This window comes from Saccostrea cucullata, unplaced genomic scaffold (assembly GCF_032062105.1).
Source record: "Saccostrea cucullata isolate Sc308-1 unplaced genomic scaffold, CSIRO_AGI_Scuc_v1 ctg2904, whole genome shotgun sequence".
Taxonomy (NCBI): Eukaryota; Metazoa; Mollusca; class Bivalvia; order Ostreida; family Ostreidae; genus Saccostrea; species Saccostrea cuccullata.
This window is the reverse complement of record NW_026921980.1, coordinates 1-18359: the sequence shown is the minus strand read 5'-3', so window position 1 is coordinate 18359 and position 18359 is coordinate 1. Positions and strand designations below refer to the sequence as shown.

Below are 18359 nucleotides of genomic sequence, written 5' to 3'. Positions count from 1 at the left end.
CTGGAATGTCTTCTTTCTCAGACTGGAAAATCTCACCTATCATAATTTCTTCATCACTAATCGGCTGACTTACAGTGTTCACTGTAATAAATAATGCTACGTCTGTACTCTTCTTCACTGTTACAGAATTGTTTCCTGGATTGTATAATCGAACATAAATCTCTGGACTATGTGAATCAACCAATGTTCTTGCCACTCCTATTCCATGCGAATTCACAAAAGTTGTTAACGGCATTGGAATTCCATTTTCTCCATTAATATTAGTAATGCTTGATCTTACTACTGCTTCATGTCTTCCAGAAATTGTAATTGAATCCAAAGTATAAATTTTCCTAGATGGATACCATTCTTCTTTAATTTCAGAATCAAAAACCATGTTTAATGCTCCTAATTGATGATTCCAATTACATTTAAATCTCAGAAAGAAATCTTCTCCCAACAAATCATGTGTAACACTCCCAACAAAAACCCTAAATTCTATACTAATATCTTGAAATGTTAGCAACATTTTAGCTGTTCCCAAGAGCATTAATTTATTTCCATCCGCAGAAAAGAATTTACTCTTCACTGGCTCTAGCACAGGTCTGTTATCTGGAGGTATATTATAGAAAGTTTCCTCTGTTATGAAAGTTTTCTTTGCTCCAGTATCCATTTTCCAAGTTATTTGTGTTCCTTGAATTAGTCCATTGACCAAAAATCCACTTTTCCCTGGAATCTGAATTTCACACGTTGTTTTCTTAAGAATATCACAATAATTACTTTCATTGAGCTTCACTTCCTTGAAATCATCTTTACATGGTTCCTAATGAGCTCTGTTATTAACTACTCGTAAATTATGGTGATTTACTCCCCCCGTATTAGGCCTATCAATATCGCAGACCGGAGCACGGCCTATTGCCTCGGTCTCCCGCTGTTTAACGATCTCTCCTCTAACTTTATGGCATCATTGATGGGTTTGTTCTCTTTACTCTGTCTGGTTTGCAGATTTCTTTTAATTGCTGGGCAGGTTCTTTGTAAATGTTGAGTAGAATTACAATTGAAGCATCTTTTTCTTGTATCTCGTCTAATGACTTCATTTTGATTTCTCTCAAAAGACTGATCACTAATCTGGTAAATCCTGGGTTTCTGAGTCCTTGGTTCTCTATTCTGTTGCTCGCTTATTCGTATACACTCTTCCTGCATTGCAGAAGTCACAGCCTCCTGTAGAGTTTTAGGTCTACTTCTCCTAACTGCTAGTCTAAAACTTTCAGATTCACTGCAGTTATCTAGAAATGTTTTCATACTGCATTCCTGTACATACTCTCGGCTCTCTGGATGTGCACGACGATACAAATCCTCAAGACTCTGAGCAAAATCTCTATAAGATTCATGTTCTTTTCTCTTTCGAAGTTTAGCTTCTGCAATACAACTTTCCTTCATTGACTTATGTCCAAATCTATAATCCATTGCCTTGACAAGTTCCTCATAACTATTTCTCTGTACATCTGATAATCCATAAGCATATGTTTCAGCTTGTCCTCTTAAGGTAGTAAATAAAATTCGTCTTCTACGATCAAAATTCCAGTTATTGAGAACAGCAACATTCTCAAAATATCTTATGAATTCCGTCCAGATTTCATTTCCATCTCCTCTGAAAGTACGCTTAACATTGACTTGATGTGTGAATTCCTGAATTGGTGTTCCAATATTGCGTTCTTTGTCATTGCCATAATTTCCTGGTGTTGTTTGATAGATATTCCATCCATTTTCTGATTTGATTGTTCCCTTAGAAACTTTAGCAATCAAACTTATGATCACTAAACACAGCGCAACAATTCCCACAGAAATAAGAAATTCCTTGGTCAAGCAAAGAAGCATGTAACCCGGAAAATAACGATATAATCCAAGAACAGAAACACATCCACAGAAAAACATTAAAATCCAAAAAAATGTAAACATATTCCATTTTGAATGTGAAGAATTGTCTTCCTGAAGTCTACCTTTTTGAACAATTTGAGGTGAATGTTCGTCCACAAATGAATCCTCCAATCTTCGCCTGACATTTGAAATTCCTGAATTTGAAAATAGTCCTGGTGTCCTTTGTTTCGGAGTTCTGTCACAATTTGTCATTTCCATATCCATTAATGAATACGAAGTTTCATCCATTTTTTTCCTCTTACATTTCACTGGTACGATGTTTTGTATATGCTTTAATCCTGCACTTACAAAACGGACATTTTAAGAACTCACTGATTTCTCCTTTTCCCGTGACAAGTGAAAAACGGTTCTCACTCACTTTAAACATACAATAACAGTTTGGACACTCCTTTTTATCGTGAATTGTAATCCTTCCAATATGCACTAAATTTCCATTGTCATCATAGTCATACACGTTTGCGAATCTGTATACATCCATAACTACGAAAAGTATATGATACACAAATCACATATAATAATCCAGTAATATGAATTAAATAAATCCAATGAAAATCAAATATTCAGAATCACAATAATCCAACACATTTGCGAATTAAGGTCCGTTTAGATCCATTTCGATTCACAATAAAATTCACAAATTATCCAAAGAATCTAATGAATCCCGACGCATGCCACCATTTGTAACGTTTCCGAGCGGTCTAAGTTAATTCCTTCTATTGTAAAAAATCCAATGGCAATATAATAATCCTTGGGTATAAAATCATATAGGTTTTTCCTCGTAATAAAACTCAATAACTGATTACAAATGTTTATTAAATCCAAAGTAAAATAGAATATAATCCAAAGAAATTAAAACAAAATAAATCCAAAATATTAATGAATGAAAGGCACTATAAAATCACTCCTATATCTAATTCTATCGCTACCTCTATATCAAAATCCCACATCAAAATCTCACTAATTATTTAATTATCCCGTTTATATACTCTATTGACTCCTCTTACTCCACTTGACTCCCCTCGATCCATTTATCTTTGTCTAGACGTAATTAATCACTAACACTCTCCTCCCACTGATTATAATCGCCTAACTTTCTCCTCCTTACTCAATTACTGCTAGCTTCCCATGACCTGTCCACAGTCTGGGTCAAACCTCCAATAAATCTATCTAAGTGACCAATGCAGTAGAATGCTACATTTAAACTAAAACTACAGAATAACATGAATAATCTAAAATAAAACAATAAAAGAAAAATAATATATCTACGCTACAAATATAACATAAAAATCTAAGATCAGGTAGACTGCCTGGTCTTCCTAATACATTCTGGGTAAGGGCATTATTCTGTCCCTTAACACTTCCCAGATTAATTATCTAAATTTCAGTAATCAGTCTCTTTGGTGGTTTTACATTCCTACCACTTCTTACAACTGGAGTTGTCTCTCGGTTATCTACGTTGTCATTATTTCCAGGAAACATCTTATTCGCAACGATCTCTGGATTGTCTTCGATTTCGATTTCTTTATCATCGAATTCTTCTTTGGTTTTCATAATGTGTCTTCTGTTCCGTCGGTAAGTTGCACCTTCTGTTGTTTTCACGTGAAACGAATTAGGTTCGACATCATGATTGTCAACTATTTTAGCAGGGTTCCATTTTCCTCCTTTTTCAAGTTGAATTCTGACGGTATCGTTTTTCTTCAGATACTCCAATGGTTTTGTATTTCTGTCGTAGTAAAACTTTTTGCTTCGAGTTTTGTATTTTTTCTCTAATTGTTTTCAGATTTACGCATTTTGGTCGAAGTTTTTTGTTTGTTGCTGGAATTGTAGATCTGAGTCTTCGATTCATCAGAAGTTGCACCGGTGATCCTACATCTTCAATTGGTGTGTTCCTGTATGCAAGCATACTTAGATACGGATCTTTGCCTTCTTTGTGTGCTTTGTTTAGCATGTTTTTTTTTGCACTTTGCACGAATCTCTCTGCAAGACCATTTGACTGTTGATAGTTTGGACTGGATTTTTGATGTGTGAATCCCCACTCTTCTGAAAATTTCTTGAATTCTGCTGATGTGTATTGTGGACCACAGTCACTCCTAACATATTGAGGAATCCCATGTCTTGCAAAAATTGATTTCAGATGATTGATGACACATGTAGCTTTTGTATTTTCAAGCTTTGCTATCTCAAAATATCTTGAGTAATAATCAACAACCATTAGATAATTGTTGTTGTTCCAGTGGAATAAATCTGTTCCTACTGCTTTCCATGGTAGGTCTGGTATTTCTGAAATCTTCATTGGCTCTTTTGTGTGCGAGTTTCTGTTTTCAAGACAAATGCTGCATTTTGAAACAACATCAGTTATTTCTGCATTTATTCCAGGCCAAAATATGAATTCTCTTGCTAGTTTCTTTGTTTTCTCGATACCTAAATGACTTTCATGTAACTTTTTGAGCATTTGGTTTCTCATTTGAGATGGTATCAAGATGTTTTCTCCTTTCAGGATAATTCCATTTATATCTGAGAGTTCGTTCCTGTATTGCCAATAAATCTGCAGGTTTTTGGAACTTCTCTTTTTTCTGTTTGCCATCCTTTTCTTATCAGCGTTGTCAGTGTTTTCATGATTTCATCATTTTCTGTTTCCTGTTTAATCTTTGACGCTTGGTCGTGGGAAACGGGCATGTTTTGAACTATCATGTTTACAAAACATTCAATTTCTTCCTCGATTATCTGACCATCAGATCTGTTAAGCGGTGCTCTTGACAGCATATCCGGTACTATTAAGTCTCTCCCTGGTTTGTAGATTAGTGTGAAATCGTATTTTTGCAGTCTGAGCAGCATTCTTTGAAGTCTTGGCGGCGAGTCTCCCAAGGATTTTCTCACAATGGACTCTAATGGTTTGTGATCTGACTCCACGATAACGTCTCGGCCATACGTGTATTGGTTAAATCTTTCTAAACCAAATAAAACTGCTAATAACTCTCTTTCAATGTTGGCATAACGAGTTTCAGCATCTGATAAAGATCTTGATGCATAAGCTATCGGTTTCCCTTCCTGTAAGAGAACTGCGCCCAACCCAGTGTTTGATGCATCACAGCTAACTGTAATTGGTTTTTTCACATCAAAGTAACTGAGAACAGGATTGCTCGTCAACACCACTTTTATTTTCTCCATTGCCAAATTTTGTTCATGTATCCACACGAATTCATTATCCTCTTTTAATAATTTTCTGATTGGATCTGTCACAGCTGACATGTTAGGAACAAATTTTGCTAGGTAATTTACAGTTCCAAGTAGCCTTTGAACTCCTTTTTTGTCTGTAGGTGATGGCAATTCAGTTATGGCTTTGATCTTTTCTTTTTCTGGCCTTACTCCCTCTGCACTGAGTAGATGTCCTATGTATGTTATTTCTTTCATCCTGAATTTGCATTTTTCTGCATTGAGTGTGAGACCTACTTCTTGACATTTGCGTAATACTTCACGCAGTCTGATATCGTTTTCTTCTTTTGTTTTTCCCCAAACCAGAATGTCATCAATGTCAGTTTCTACTCCCTCAATTCCATCAAACAGTTGTGATACTCGTTTTTGGAATACTTCTTGGGCCGAATTAATCCCAAACGGCATTCTTAGGAATGGAGAGTTGAATGTGGGAAGGAGTTGACTCTCTCTGTCTAAAGGAATTTGCCAATAGCCATGATTGCAATCAAGTTTGCTCATATATTTTGCTCCTGACATACGTGTAGTAATATCTTCTATAGTAGGAAGTTCATAATGTTCCCTTTTGATTCCACGATTTAGGGATCTTGGATCAAGGCATACTCTCAGTTTCTTTGATTTTGGTTCTTCAATCACTACCAATGAGTTGACCCAGTCTGTCGGTTCATCAACTTTCCGGATAACACCTTTTTCCTCCATTTCATCAAGAGTTGTTTTCAATCTATCACGTAAAGCTGTAGTTATCTTTCTCGGAGGATGAATGACCGGAGTTGTCGACTCGTCCAGTTTTATGTGATAGGGTTTTTTCAGAGATCCTCGTCCTGAAAATACTTTCGGAAATGCTTCAATTGGATTTTCAAATTCAGATTGAACGTTCATGACAACATGAATAAGTCCCAATTCATTTGAGGCTTTAAATCCTAACAGTGGAAACTGGTCTGTTTCTGTTACAAAGAATTCAAGTTCCTTGTTTTGTAGACGAAGTTGACATTTTCCTAACACCTTGAGTTTGTCTCCTGAGTAGCTCGTTAACGTTGTATTTGTTCTTGTGAGTTTGACATCATTCAGCTTTTTGAAGATTGAATTTGGAAGTATATTAACTTGGGATCCAGTGTCAATTTTGAACTTAATTGTCTTACCTTGAACTTTGAAACTGGTGAAGCATGAATTATCAGATATTTCAGTTTTCTTGTTGACCGCTCCAACAAAGTAGTTGTAATCCTCACATTCGGAATCACTTGATCCTTCCTGCAAATTATGCACTCTCCTTTTTGTGAATCCTTTCGATTTACAAAATTTCTGGAAGTGATTTGATTTCTTGCACTTGTAACACGTTTTTCCGTACGCTGGACAATTTCGTTTTTCATGTTTCTTTCCGCATTTTCCACAGTTGAACGTTTCTTGACTTGTTTTGTTTGGATATCCTTTTTGTCTGCTGTCAGGGTTTCTTTGTTTCACATATTTCCTTTTGAGAGCATGTACTTTTTCCTCCTCGTTGATTGTTTTGATTTGTCTTCTGGACTCTTCATCTGCTCGGCATAAACTAACTGCTTTCTCAAGACTGAGGTTGTCCTCGCGAAGAAGTCGTTCCTTCACTCTAGATGAAGATGTTCCACAGACAATTCTGTCTCTAATTAGGCCATCTTCGAGGTCTGCAAAGCCACAGTCTTTTGCAATCAGTTTCAATTCTGTGATGTACTGGTCAATGCTTTCACTTGGTCCTTGTACCCTTGTGTTGAATCTATGTCTCGCAACTGTTATGTTTGTTTTTGGGATGCAGAAATGTTCAAATTTTTTGATTAAAACATCCAGTTTGTCTACATCACCTGCAGCGAATGCAAACGTGTTGTAGATTTCTCTTCCCTCCTGACCTATCACATATAGAAGAGCTTTACACTTTTCTTTTTCACTTTTGTCACTGAGGGCTACATCCATGTATAGATTCATAGTTTGTTTCCATTTTTCTGCTAGGTTTCCTTCGTGAGAGAAGTCCATTTCCGGAGGTTGCTTGAAATGACCTTCTGCCATGGTTAATTTCTCTCCACCGAATAAAAGATGAAACATTCACAATATATTTTTTTTTCACTATTTTTAACAGTCACTTCTGACACCATGTTATATTCCTTCTAATACATAAGGAAGTCTATAATTCTTTGTTGATAATCTTTATCTAAGTAAACACATATTAAACATATAACAGAATACAAGCGACTACTGAACATCAAGAAAAACACTTAAGATAAAGTCACTGAAGCACGTGTAGAGTAATGTCCATCATCACGTTTAGGCGGAGCTTACAGTTATAGGATTAAGTTAAGATAAGCAATGTCTGATCACTACATAGAAGGGATATTTTAACATATGAATTATAATCTATTATAAATTTTGAAATGTTTCAGGACTAGTTATTGGGAAAAAAATTAATAAAGGCGTTAGCAATGTATAGTTATGTGGGTTGTTCGAAAGATGGTAACGCAAACTAACTGTAGAGTTACACTAAGTTGAAAGAATAAATAAATCTTGTTAAGCATCATCGGGAATAGGGTCTAATTCTTTCTACGAGGACAAAAATAACTCACTGTGTGTTACTTGATACGGGTATTCTTGGTATTCTTGGCAACATTGAGATGCGTTGAATTTCAATTATATATTCATTAGAATTTAATCACACTGATTTTGGCTTAAGTTTTCAGTAAATGCACTCCCTTGGATTTCATTTAGGACTTTATAATTTGAACACATTAATGACAAGTTTTAGTATATCCACAGATAAATAGCTTAAATATAAAGAATAGAATTTCATATATAGTAGACATTACCTTTATGCATAAAGAGAAGTAAAGACAAATATCAACTATTATATTTGGAGATAATAAACTCAAAAAAATCAATAAAAAGGTGTAATAGGAGTAATGTCTCAGAACACCATTGTCATTAGTGGTTCTAGAATATTTTCAACACTCTCCTATTTTCAAATAAATATAATTTCCCAGGTTCTTATTTTGATTTGAGATTCTGCTTTGTCTTATTTCCGAACCTGTTTGTACCTTATTTCAACACCTCGTGTCAACTGCAATGAACACCAGTTTCAATAACAAAATTTATTTAACCTTTGTATAGACAAACAAAAAAATGGTATATAAAAAAAAAATAACAACTGTAAATTTCTGCCTGGTAAAAAAATAAACCCTAATTTTGAAACCCAGCAAAAATCACCCCCAACCTAGCGTACGGAAACGCTAGCCCAACCTAGCCGGGGGAAAAGGCCTAGGGAAATTAAAACCCCTTATTTACATTTATTTATCGAAAACCTAACTTCTAACTTTTAGTTTTATGGCCTAATAAAATTAACAGGGTCAAAAGACGACGACAATTTTTTTACAAATACCTAATAATATCTTAACCCCTTAACTTCCGTACCGGTCAAATTGACCTGTGGCGCGTTAAAACACGACTTCGCGAAAATAAGATCTCCGTATCTATTTTATGGTAGCACGAAGGTATATAAACTATATATCATCTTTTTGGAAATTTTCTCTACTTTTAAAATATCTAAAAAGATTTTGTCTTTATTGCCGGTATATAATCGATTTTACGTTGTGAAGACAAACGTGACTTTTTGATAATGGCGTAATTTTCCAAAGCAATTGCCCATTTTCCAAACGATTGACATTTTTTTCCTGATTAACTTTATAAAAAAAAGTATGGTATATTCTTAAAGCATATTTCCAATGCTTTTAAAATATGTAAAAATTATTGTTATTACTTTAAAGTATGTTTTAAAAATAAGAATTTTCTTGCAGTAATGTGTTTTTTCTCGATTTTATTCGTAATGTTTAAACAAAGCTCAGTTTTACGTTTATTTCTGTATTGAAATAGGGAAAACAAAATAAAGCTGGTAAAAGTAGAGAAAATTTCCTTTCCAACAAGCCTTTACAGGCCTTCTTACGCTCAGTATTTTCTTAATTACGATAATTTGAATTTGTGACCTTCGCCTAGTTTTTATGGAAAAATCAGTCAATATTTACATGTAACGTCAAGGTCGATATTGTTGCGTCTAACTCGAAACAACAAATTCTTTTATAAGACTTTTTTGACCATTTAGATATATTTTTTACTTAAATAAATTCATTATACAAAAAAATAGATTTCAAAAAACAAATAAATACTATTGTTCTGCCTTTTGTGAATAAGAAAATAATGTTAATTTATTCATCTAACGTTACATGTAATGATGTAGGTATATATTTCATGTAGTGGTATAACGTTACAATGTTGATTCCCTAATCGTCGATCTTTACTAAAAAAAATCAGATTTTTAATATTGTTGTATCTTATTATACTGTATACTTAATTTGCAATTTAGTTAGATCAGTTCACAATACAAAAACTCGCATTTATAAATAAATACGACTCATCACTGTATGAGTTGATACGAATTGAAATAACCACGTGTTTCCGATGTGGTGTAAACATGATGGTGATCCGAAATCCAAACGTCATTTTTCATGATTATTTCACGACGAAGATCATCACATCAATGAATCAAATAATACGGACATGCCTTTGGTATTAGCAGGTGAGAATACGTGTACATTGACTGGATAGTTTTAAGTTTAAAACGCATTAGTTCACGTTCAAAAGAAAATACTAGATCTTCCTTCATGTTTCAGTGTGCGTATATCGTATTGTTCAACCAATTTTGTGTTGCTTTTGAACGTTGATGTTTTTGACAATCACTCGGAAGTTCAAAGTAAAATCAAAGTTGCAATAATAATGGGTAGTTGTTTTCAGTATGTGTGTACCAGTGTGTACATGTACGACTTTCACATTGAATTTTTAGGGTGCAGCCTGCAGGCAACATATGCAACAATACTTTCATCTGTGAATACCCACTTGCTAAGCCCACCATGAACTACAAAGGCCGAGTAATATGTAAGGACACCAATGAACAGGTAAATTTTTGTTTTGGTGTTGAAAATTTCTGTATGTTCTAAAATTTCAAAAAATAAAGTCAAATTTCATTTGTGTCATTCTCATGATATTGCATTCATACAAGTTTATAAACATTTGATTTATATTTTGAAAAATAAGTGTTTGAAACACATAATACAGTGTACTCATGATGCTTGATTATTCAAACAAACACATTATTTAAACATGTAATATCTATTTGAATGAATGCCGAGATATGGAACAAGCTGTTTTTATAGACTTATGTTATATTTCAAATCTGCATAAAGTATGTGGTTAGAATTTCCATTTTCTCAATTTTTTAGACTTTTCCAATCATCATACATCATATACATGGGTGGTCAAACTCATTGGATGGTTTATCAACAATCCCATTCTCACGAACAGCCTTGCCCAAGAAATATTGCCCTGAAGTAACATTTGCAGTCAGTTTCCTCCCTTCTTTATACAACCTTGGCAGCCATGCAGGTATGCAATCTATGAAAGCCATATAGGGACAAAATTTTTTTTTAAAAAATAATAAAAGTAAACCAAGTTCTTGATTTATGCAATCCGGTCTCTCGGATTGACAATCTGTTATAACAGATTGCCAATTCATTCTCACAGATTATCAATTTGTTCCCTCAAATTACACAATACGCTATCTCAGATTGTATAATTCATTCTCCTAGTTTAAACGATACGTTCCCTCAGAATGTAAACCCTTCCCATGATTTCACATGTTTCATTAAAATTATTTATCCGTACATATCGGATATGGTAATACATGTTTAAAGAATAGAATATTGTACATGTAGTATTTTACATCCTACCTTTTATTACATATAACGGTCCAAAATGAGAAAAATGCATGAATATTTTCAAATTCATATGCTTATACTGATATTTGTACAACAAAAAATCTTTTGGGTTATTGTGTTACGTGTATATTAGAATAATTAAAAGTCTGCAATAGTAAAAGTGAATATGGGTCCTGTGTAATATATTTCTAAAATAAATATACGATGAATTAATTATGAAAGAGGTTAGTAACAACCGGTTGCTGAAACAAAAATAACAGAACGCACTAATTGATTAAAATGGTTGGATTTATCTGTACATATATGTAATGAAATTCAAGAGCACAGATTGCCAAAATCATGAGACTGACGTTGTAACAAATCGAGTTCTCGTATTATTAATCTGTGAAAAAAAATTATCGTTATGTAATTTGAGATCTCAAATTATGAATTTAAGGGGGAAACTTAGTAATCAGTAAGATCAGATTGTGTAATTTGAGATCTCGAATTATGAATAGAGGGAACGATTTCAAATTAGTAATCCATGGGATTGGATTGTCTAATTCTGAGATCTCATTTCTTACTTTTTTGACAAATTGACGTGTCCCTTCATGGCTTTCGTAGCATAATTAAAATTAGATCTTCCATCCACTGTCAGGTTTTTTATATGTTGCAATAGCATAACAGAGGTCTGGCTTTAGTTAGATTGCCAAATATGCTATTTGTTTTAGTTCAGTAGTTACCATGATGGTTTACTACAAGGTTGTTAAATTAACAGTCCTGATACATTGACTTAGCAATATCATTTAACTACTTGAATCACATTATACAATTTTAATTTTAAAAGGAAAATCAAATAAATGTAGTAATTTCAGCACTCTTAATTTTATTTATAAATGTAAATTCATATACACAATGACATGTATCTGTTTCAAAATATTTAAATCTTTTACAGGATAGAAGCGGATCACTTGTACTTGACAGCAAATAATAATGTCTTGGACAAGTCAAAGAACTTCCTCCAGTCTTACAGAGAAATGACAGTTGATAAAAGAATGGTGGACACAAAGTAAAAGTGCTCTTCAACATTTTGTTGAAGATTTCAGTCTGATTAAAAATGCATCTTGCAATATTTCTGGATTTGTATATTTGGATATAAGCGTCAATTTTTCAACTTATTGACTAAACATTTTTGGGTTAAATATTGCCAATGCTATCTATTATTTTTATTTCTCTCCAAGATAATGTCAAGTCTATATTGTACCCCTTAAACTCTGTTATACCAGAAAAATCTTGTAATGAAATCATTTAGTTTTTCTTGTTAGATTAAATTCATGAAAATAAAGATTATTTCTAGTGGCATCAAGAGAATGAATTTTTTGTTCAACAAAAATTTTGTATACATGTTTTGCTAGGGGTTTGTAAGAAGCAGACCAGAATTCTTTGCTTGCAAATTTTGTCATTCACCATTTTTATTATGTCAGCTATTAGGTGATTTATCCATGTTTGAAGCATTTCAAAATTGATATTTACTTACAGTTTAAAGCAGAATTCTGTACTGATATGACCTTGACCCACTGAAGAACATGAGTGTCAAGGTCAATTTTTAATACAAAAATGTTCTTTCAACTTTATGGCCCATATATATCTTACAAACAATTTCATGAAATATACAAAAAGTGTCTAGAATGTGTCCAGAATGTGAAATAACAAACATGTATATAGCTAAAAACTTTAAAATGATGTTGCTTAGCAACCACTTACAGGTCATTAAACAGATATTTGAACTAAAATGATGCATGGATATTGCAGTTCTAATCCCTTCTTGAATAGTATATTCAGAATTTTCAATTTCAGCATCCATTGTGTAAAATTATGGCAAGAATATTGAAAAGTGTTGAAAAAAAAATGATGAAACTTTTGCACTTATTTGACCTTTGACCTCCTAAAAATAGTTCTAATGAGGTCAAACTTTAAGACAATTTATCTGTTGTATGTCCCTTGTAATTTTATGACCTCACATCTAACTTTCATATGTGCTGGGATGCATAAATGTGTCTAGGATGAGTGAAAAATGAAAATTTCTGCCCGAAAATTAAAGAATTCTGCGTTGCTTAGCTACCCCTTTTAAGTAGTTGTATGCAGAATTGAAAAAAAAGTTTATGTGTTTCATGTAGTCCAGTATAATGCTCTTTTGTGGGTATATCCTAAATTTCCTATTTCAACATGCATCATACTTAATATTTAGCTTAAAGATGAAAAAGTATCAAAAAATCCCATAAAATTTTGCACTTAATTGACCTTTGACCTCAATTTTTGACTAATAAGGTCAGTGGTTGAGTATAAAATATCATCTGTAAGAAATTTCCTACAAAATGGTATGCATTATGCCTAGCTTTCCCCTTGGATAAAAAAGTTAGAAATAATTTAATAATGCCATGTCAAAAGGCCTCCAAAATCACGTAAAATACGCCGGAAGAGAAAGGGTTAACATAAATTCTAAGGGTGCAACCTGTTAAATACCACTAAACCTCTATAAAAAGTGAGTAACTTACAGCAAATCAATGCTTTTCAAGATTCTCAACTAAACTAGCAGTTACACAGGTTTTTATACTTTTTGGAAACAATAGAAAATTCAACTTAGAATCTTAGTGGATGCACACGAAGGGTATGAACTATGACTGATATTGGTAACACCCAAAAGGTTTTCCGTATTGATAGCCAATCAAAATTTAGATAAACATTAGCCCAAAAGATTTGATGGAAGCAACACGTGCTTTTCCCTGAGAAGGTTCGTAAACATGCTAAATATAAACAAATGAATTAGGTATAAGGCACTATACACATATAGGTATGAAAACATTGATAATAACATATTATTACTAAAATACAAGGCATATATGCTTATAACAAAATCCATTCCTGCTACACCCCCCCCCCCCTCTTAAGAACTAAATGATCATGTCATTTATTCAAAATTATAATATACCTATAGCATGAATGAATGAAAAAAAAGTCAATTAAACAACAAAGGTAATATAAAATTTCAAAAAAATATCAGAATAACATCAACTTTATAATGTTCATAATTTTGTCACTGTCTTTTTACTGGTTGGACCCTACAGGCGTCCGGTCACCACAAAAGTACCCCCTCTGCAATGATGTCTTGATCTCTGGAGTTGGTTCCTGACCTCACGAGGGTGTTCCCTGCTGTAACTCGGCTGGCCCTCCTCAAGTTAGCCAGTTGATCCCGGTATCTTCTCCTGGCTGCCGAGATTGGGGCCAGGGGCATGGTTCCCTGCCCGGGATCCTTGAATTTGATATTCCTGACGTGCTGTCCTAGCGGAATTGTGCTGTTCCCATGCATGAAACGGGCATGCCGACGCACCTGGTTTTTCCGTCTGCTGGCATACCTGCAGTTTTCCACTCCACATTGGAAGATTTCAATATATGCTTCATGAATCTCCTTACAGTGTCCCTTGAAGGATTTGTAGGTGTTCAGCCAGACTTCACAGTTGTCTGCTGGGCAGATCATTCCACCTTCCTGCCACGCCGGTCGGATGTCGCCATCTAGTTCATCCATCTATTCCTGCGTCACTAATAACTCCAAAACGTCCATTTAGCGATCCTGAAAAATAGTTGTACGACAAATATTACAAAATTTCCATTTTGAAAAATAGTCACTTACAACAATGATACACTCATTTCCATTATTGGTTGTTGGTAAACCCCCTAAAAATCTATTGCAATTCGGTCTAATGGTTTTGTAGATTGAAGTAGAGAAGACTGAAGTGGAGATTTTCCAAACCCTGGACCTGGTTTTCTATGCGTACAAAGATCACATGATTAACATCATAATTTAACATCAATTGACAAGCAATGCCAATAGAACCTTCTTTTGACAGATATTGTATGTTTTACCCCTCCCTAAATGACTTGAAACTCTTGAATTGTGTAGGGATTCTAAAATCTTTTCTCTCATAATTTTAGGGCAAATTGATATCATTGATATGGTGGCCATCTCAAAAGGCCCCGCATTGAACAAAAAATCATTCAAGTGTAACGAGCGCATTGGGGTATACATCGTTACAATGAGAGAAGGTATCTGAAAGAAATATGGCGGAATACGGCTCTAGTTGGTATGAAACAAGTCGTACATAGATGAAAATTTTGCGTTTTTAAAAATTCATGTCAGCTTTAATCATTATGTTTTGATTAGGTTGCTGTTGAGGTCAAGATTCTGTCGGCAAGACCAGTATCAGTACAAATAGTCAGAGAACTTCCTATTTAAAAGCAAGAAGTGATCGTTAGAGATAGCTCTGCAACAATGAAATTAACACTTTGGGATGACATGGTAACAAAGCTAGAAATTGGCAAAAGTTACAGATTGAATCAACTCTCAACCCGTCCGTTTCAAATTGTAAAAACTATTACGGGTAGGAAAGCTACAAGCATTGTAAGCATTGATGATTTGGTAAATTGTTTACAGGCACCTGAAAATAATGATCTCATTGAAAATGAGAGAAAAATAACCCAAGTGGGTTTAGTGATGCACTTTTCGTGTGAAATGTGTAAGGGAAAAGTTGTCCTGCCAGATGATGATTCTAAATTCATCAGATGCCCATCGTGCAAAATGGAAATGGCGAAAGAAACTATACAAAAATCCATGAATGGTACTCTCTGCTTCTCTTATGGATATCAGAAAGTAAAGCTATCAATTTTAACAAGAAAAATAATCTTACGCTTTTTTATTAGGCTATGTGAATTCACATATAATTAATATATCTTGTTGTTGACTTGCGTATGACAATGTACATGGGTGTTTATAAACTTTTTCACTCATTTTTCTTTAATAAAGTTGGATTTAATGTAACCACAAATATTTCACCACTAGGATTTGATTAACTTTTAATTATTATTTATTAATTTATTTATTGAGAAAACGTACCATCATACATTGAAATAATACAACTTAGGATTTCAAAGCACTTTTTTCATTCAACATTTTCAAGATAATGTCATTTTCTGAGGACATTGTCATTGTTATATTCAACTGTGAGCATCTGAGACTCAAATGCATACCATAAGATACTTTTGGCTTTGTCATCCAGGTGAACTCTAAAATTTAAATGATTAAAAAAAAACAAATGAGTCATCAAATTTGCTTTATTTCATTCATACATACATACATGTACATACACATTCATAAATTTTCTATCATTCACAATTACATATTATATACTGCATAAAACAAACACTGCAGTCATTGAATTTTATAATATACCACATGAATACAACACATATGTTGATAACATTAAAATATAAATAAAACAATCAACAACAAAGGTTTTCCAAGGCAGTCAATCACCACAATACAAACAACACAACACATTTCCTGATTTCCTGTGACAGTCGGTCAATCAACACAACACTACACATTTTAACAGTCCACTGGACCGTACAACTTGGAACACCACCGCAACAGCTGGGTGGTGCTGATTTCCTTATTGTTGTACTCCTCCCACAAGGTGAACAGTCTACCATTCAACTGGGTTGCACGCTTGCAGTTGAGGTCTTCTTCTTCTCTCACTATTCGCCGATACTCGTCGCTCACTGATACCTGTAGTATCAATGAAAGAATTAATTTTACTATATAGTGTTCTTTTTATTCTTTTCCATTTTTATCAATAATTGTTCTTAGTATAGTGGTATTTAAAGTAAAATTTTACGCATATATATTTCCAAAACTTACCAGTATCACATGTCCTGTGTTGCCATTGTTCACACCCCTAACACTGGATGGCCTCTGGTCGGGCGACAGTTCTTCTTGCATAAAATGCAGTTGTCAGTAAAATAAAAAAACAATGTTTAAAATGGATATTAATTATACTGTTGATATAAAAATGTATGTGAAAGTATGCATGTGAATCATATCAAATCCCAATCATTAGAACAGTACGAGTCATACTACAATAGCTTTGTACCATGCTCAATATCTTTTTAAAAATAAATTAAACTTTACAATTCCGATCCAGAAAACATATACCAATTATACCATAATGCATACCAACAATATATAGAAAACATAGTATATGGTGCTTTTTAGACGGAAGCTTAGCCTCCGCTCTATTGGTACCGCTCAGCTGCGGCGGAAGGGAATTTGCGATCGCCATCTTGCGGCTAATCACGTTAACTTTGATAAGCTTGGTCCCCCGGCTCATTCTGTCCAAGGCAGGAGTACATGAAGTAAAACAGAGACAGGGAACCAGGCTTAACTTTGATAAACTGGCCTGCCTGTCTGATATCGGATATGTGCTGTATACAGACAGGTGATCAGTAATCTGCTGACACAAAATCTCTCGCTGACATAGAATTTAAATTGTCGGGGAAACCAAAATAGATCACCGAGTGCAGTTCTCTGCATCTGCTTTTGATGCAATTAATCAAATTCGGTCACAATATTTTCCACATACAATACATAATTCCTTTTTTTCTCATGGACCTATAATTATCTCACACCTTTCACCTCACCTGGGGGATTTTATATAGTTTGCGAAAGTCCTATCACATTCATACTCTACATTACCAAGATAGAAGAAATCTGATCATTGTTTCATTGAAACTTACATATTTTAAATGTTCACTGACTGACTCAGAAGAGAGCTGCGGCTTGTCTGTTTATAGCTCTGCTGCATCTATTTTTAGAATTCCTTATCACATGTTTTAGATTTTAGATGGGACAAACTGACCCATTTACATGACCAAAACCAAAACAGTGGCTTGAATCTTTCTTTGTGGTGTAAAGAAGGTGTTGCAGAAACTCGCGATTATTCCCTATATATCGAGAAGGACATTTAAATACCCTGGTATTGTCTAAATAGAGATTCAGCTACGTAGAAGAATACATGTATGTTTACGGCGGGTATTTCCTGCTTGATACAGCAAACCACTTTCGTCATTTGCACGAAAAAGGTGGAACAACAAAAAGCACAATGGCTAAAGCAGCATTTTGAAAGATATACTGTAGACATCGTGTGAAAATATTTTTTTTTATAAAATAAAACTGCGTCCCATAATCACACTGTTGGTGCTACATCCAAGACATTTTATTTGTTTCATATCAAATCTTGGCTACTAACTAGAGACCAGAATTGCCATAACTACAGTATTTAAATAAATATATTATTTAAACAATTTAGTAGATTTATTTTTCAAGACAAAATTGAATAAAGCATTAAGTTTAAGTCACAGCATATCAAGGAAAACGATTTAATCCTGCATTTCTAATATATAGATTAGTTATTACTCAATTAACTTGTTGATACCTCCCCCACCTCTCTTTCAAAAATATATCATTTCATTGCACTACCATTACATATGAAAAAAAAATGCAAAAATGATCCATACTAGGATTCGAACCCATTCTCTGGTAAAAGTACTAGTTTGAAGCCCACCAGCATATCCACAAGACCATTTGGA

General features: G+C 34.0%; 1 protein-coding gene and 1 long non-coding RNA gene across 2 annotated transcripts; one reads left to right on the top strand and one right to left on the bottom strand.

Moving 5' to 3' along the window:
- Positions 1-3583: 3583 nt before the first annotated feature.
- LOC134261004 (uncharacterized protein K02A2.6-like) lies at positions 3584-4369 on the bottom strand. Its single transcript, XM_062743499.1, has one exon. The coding sequence runs from the start codon at positions 4367-4369 to the stop codon at positions 3584-3586; it is 786 nt and encodes a 261-aa protein (XP_062599483.1).
- Positions 4370-9628: 5259 nt separating this feature from the next.
- On the top strand, positions 9629-10496 carry LOC134261002 (uncharacterized). The gene is made up of 3 exons (XR_009990698.1): positions 9629-9706; positions 9971-10082; positions 10407-10496. It is a non-coding gene; the product is annotated as an uncharacterized LOC134261002 (long non-coding RNA).
- Positions 10497-18359: the final 7863 nt, after the last annotated feature.

What these genes read in the sequence shown, in the direction of transcription:
- LOC134261004 (XM_062743499.1), bottom strand. Translation starts at nt 4,369, where the DNA reads ATGCTCAAAAAGTTACATGAAAGTCATTTAGGTATCGAGAAAACAAAG.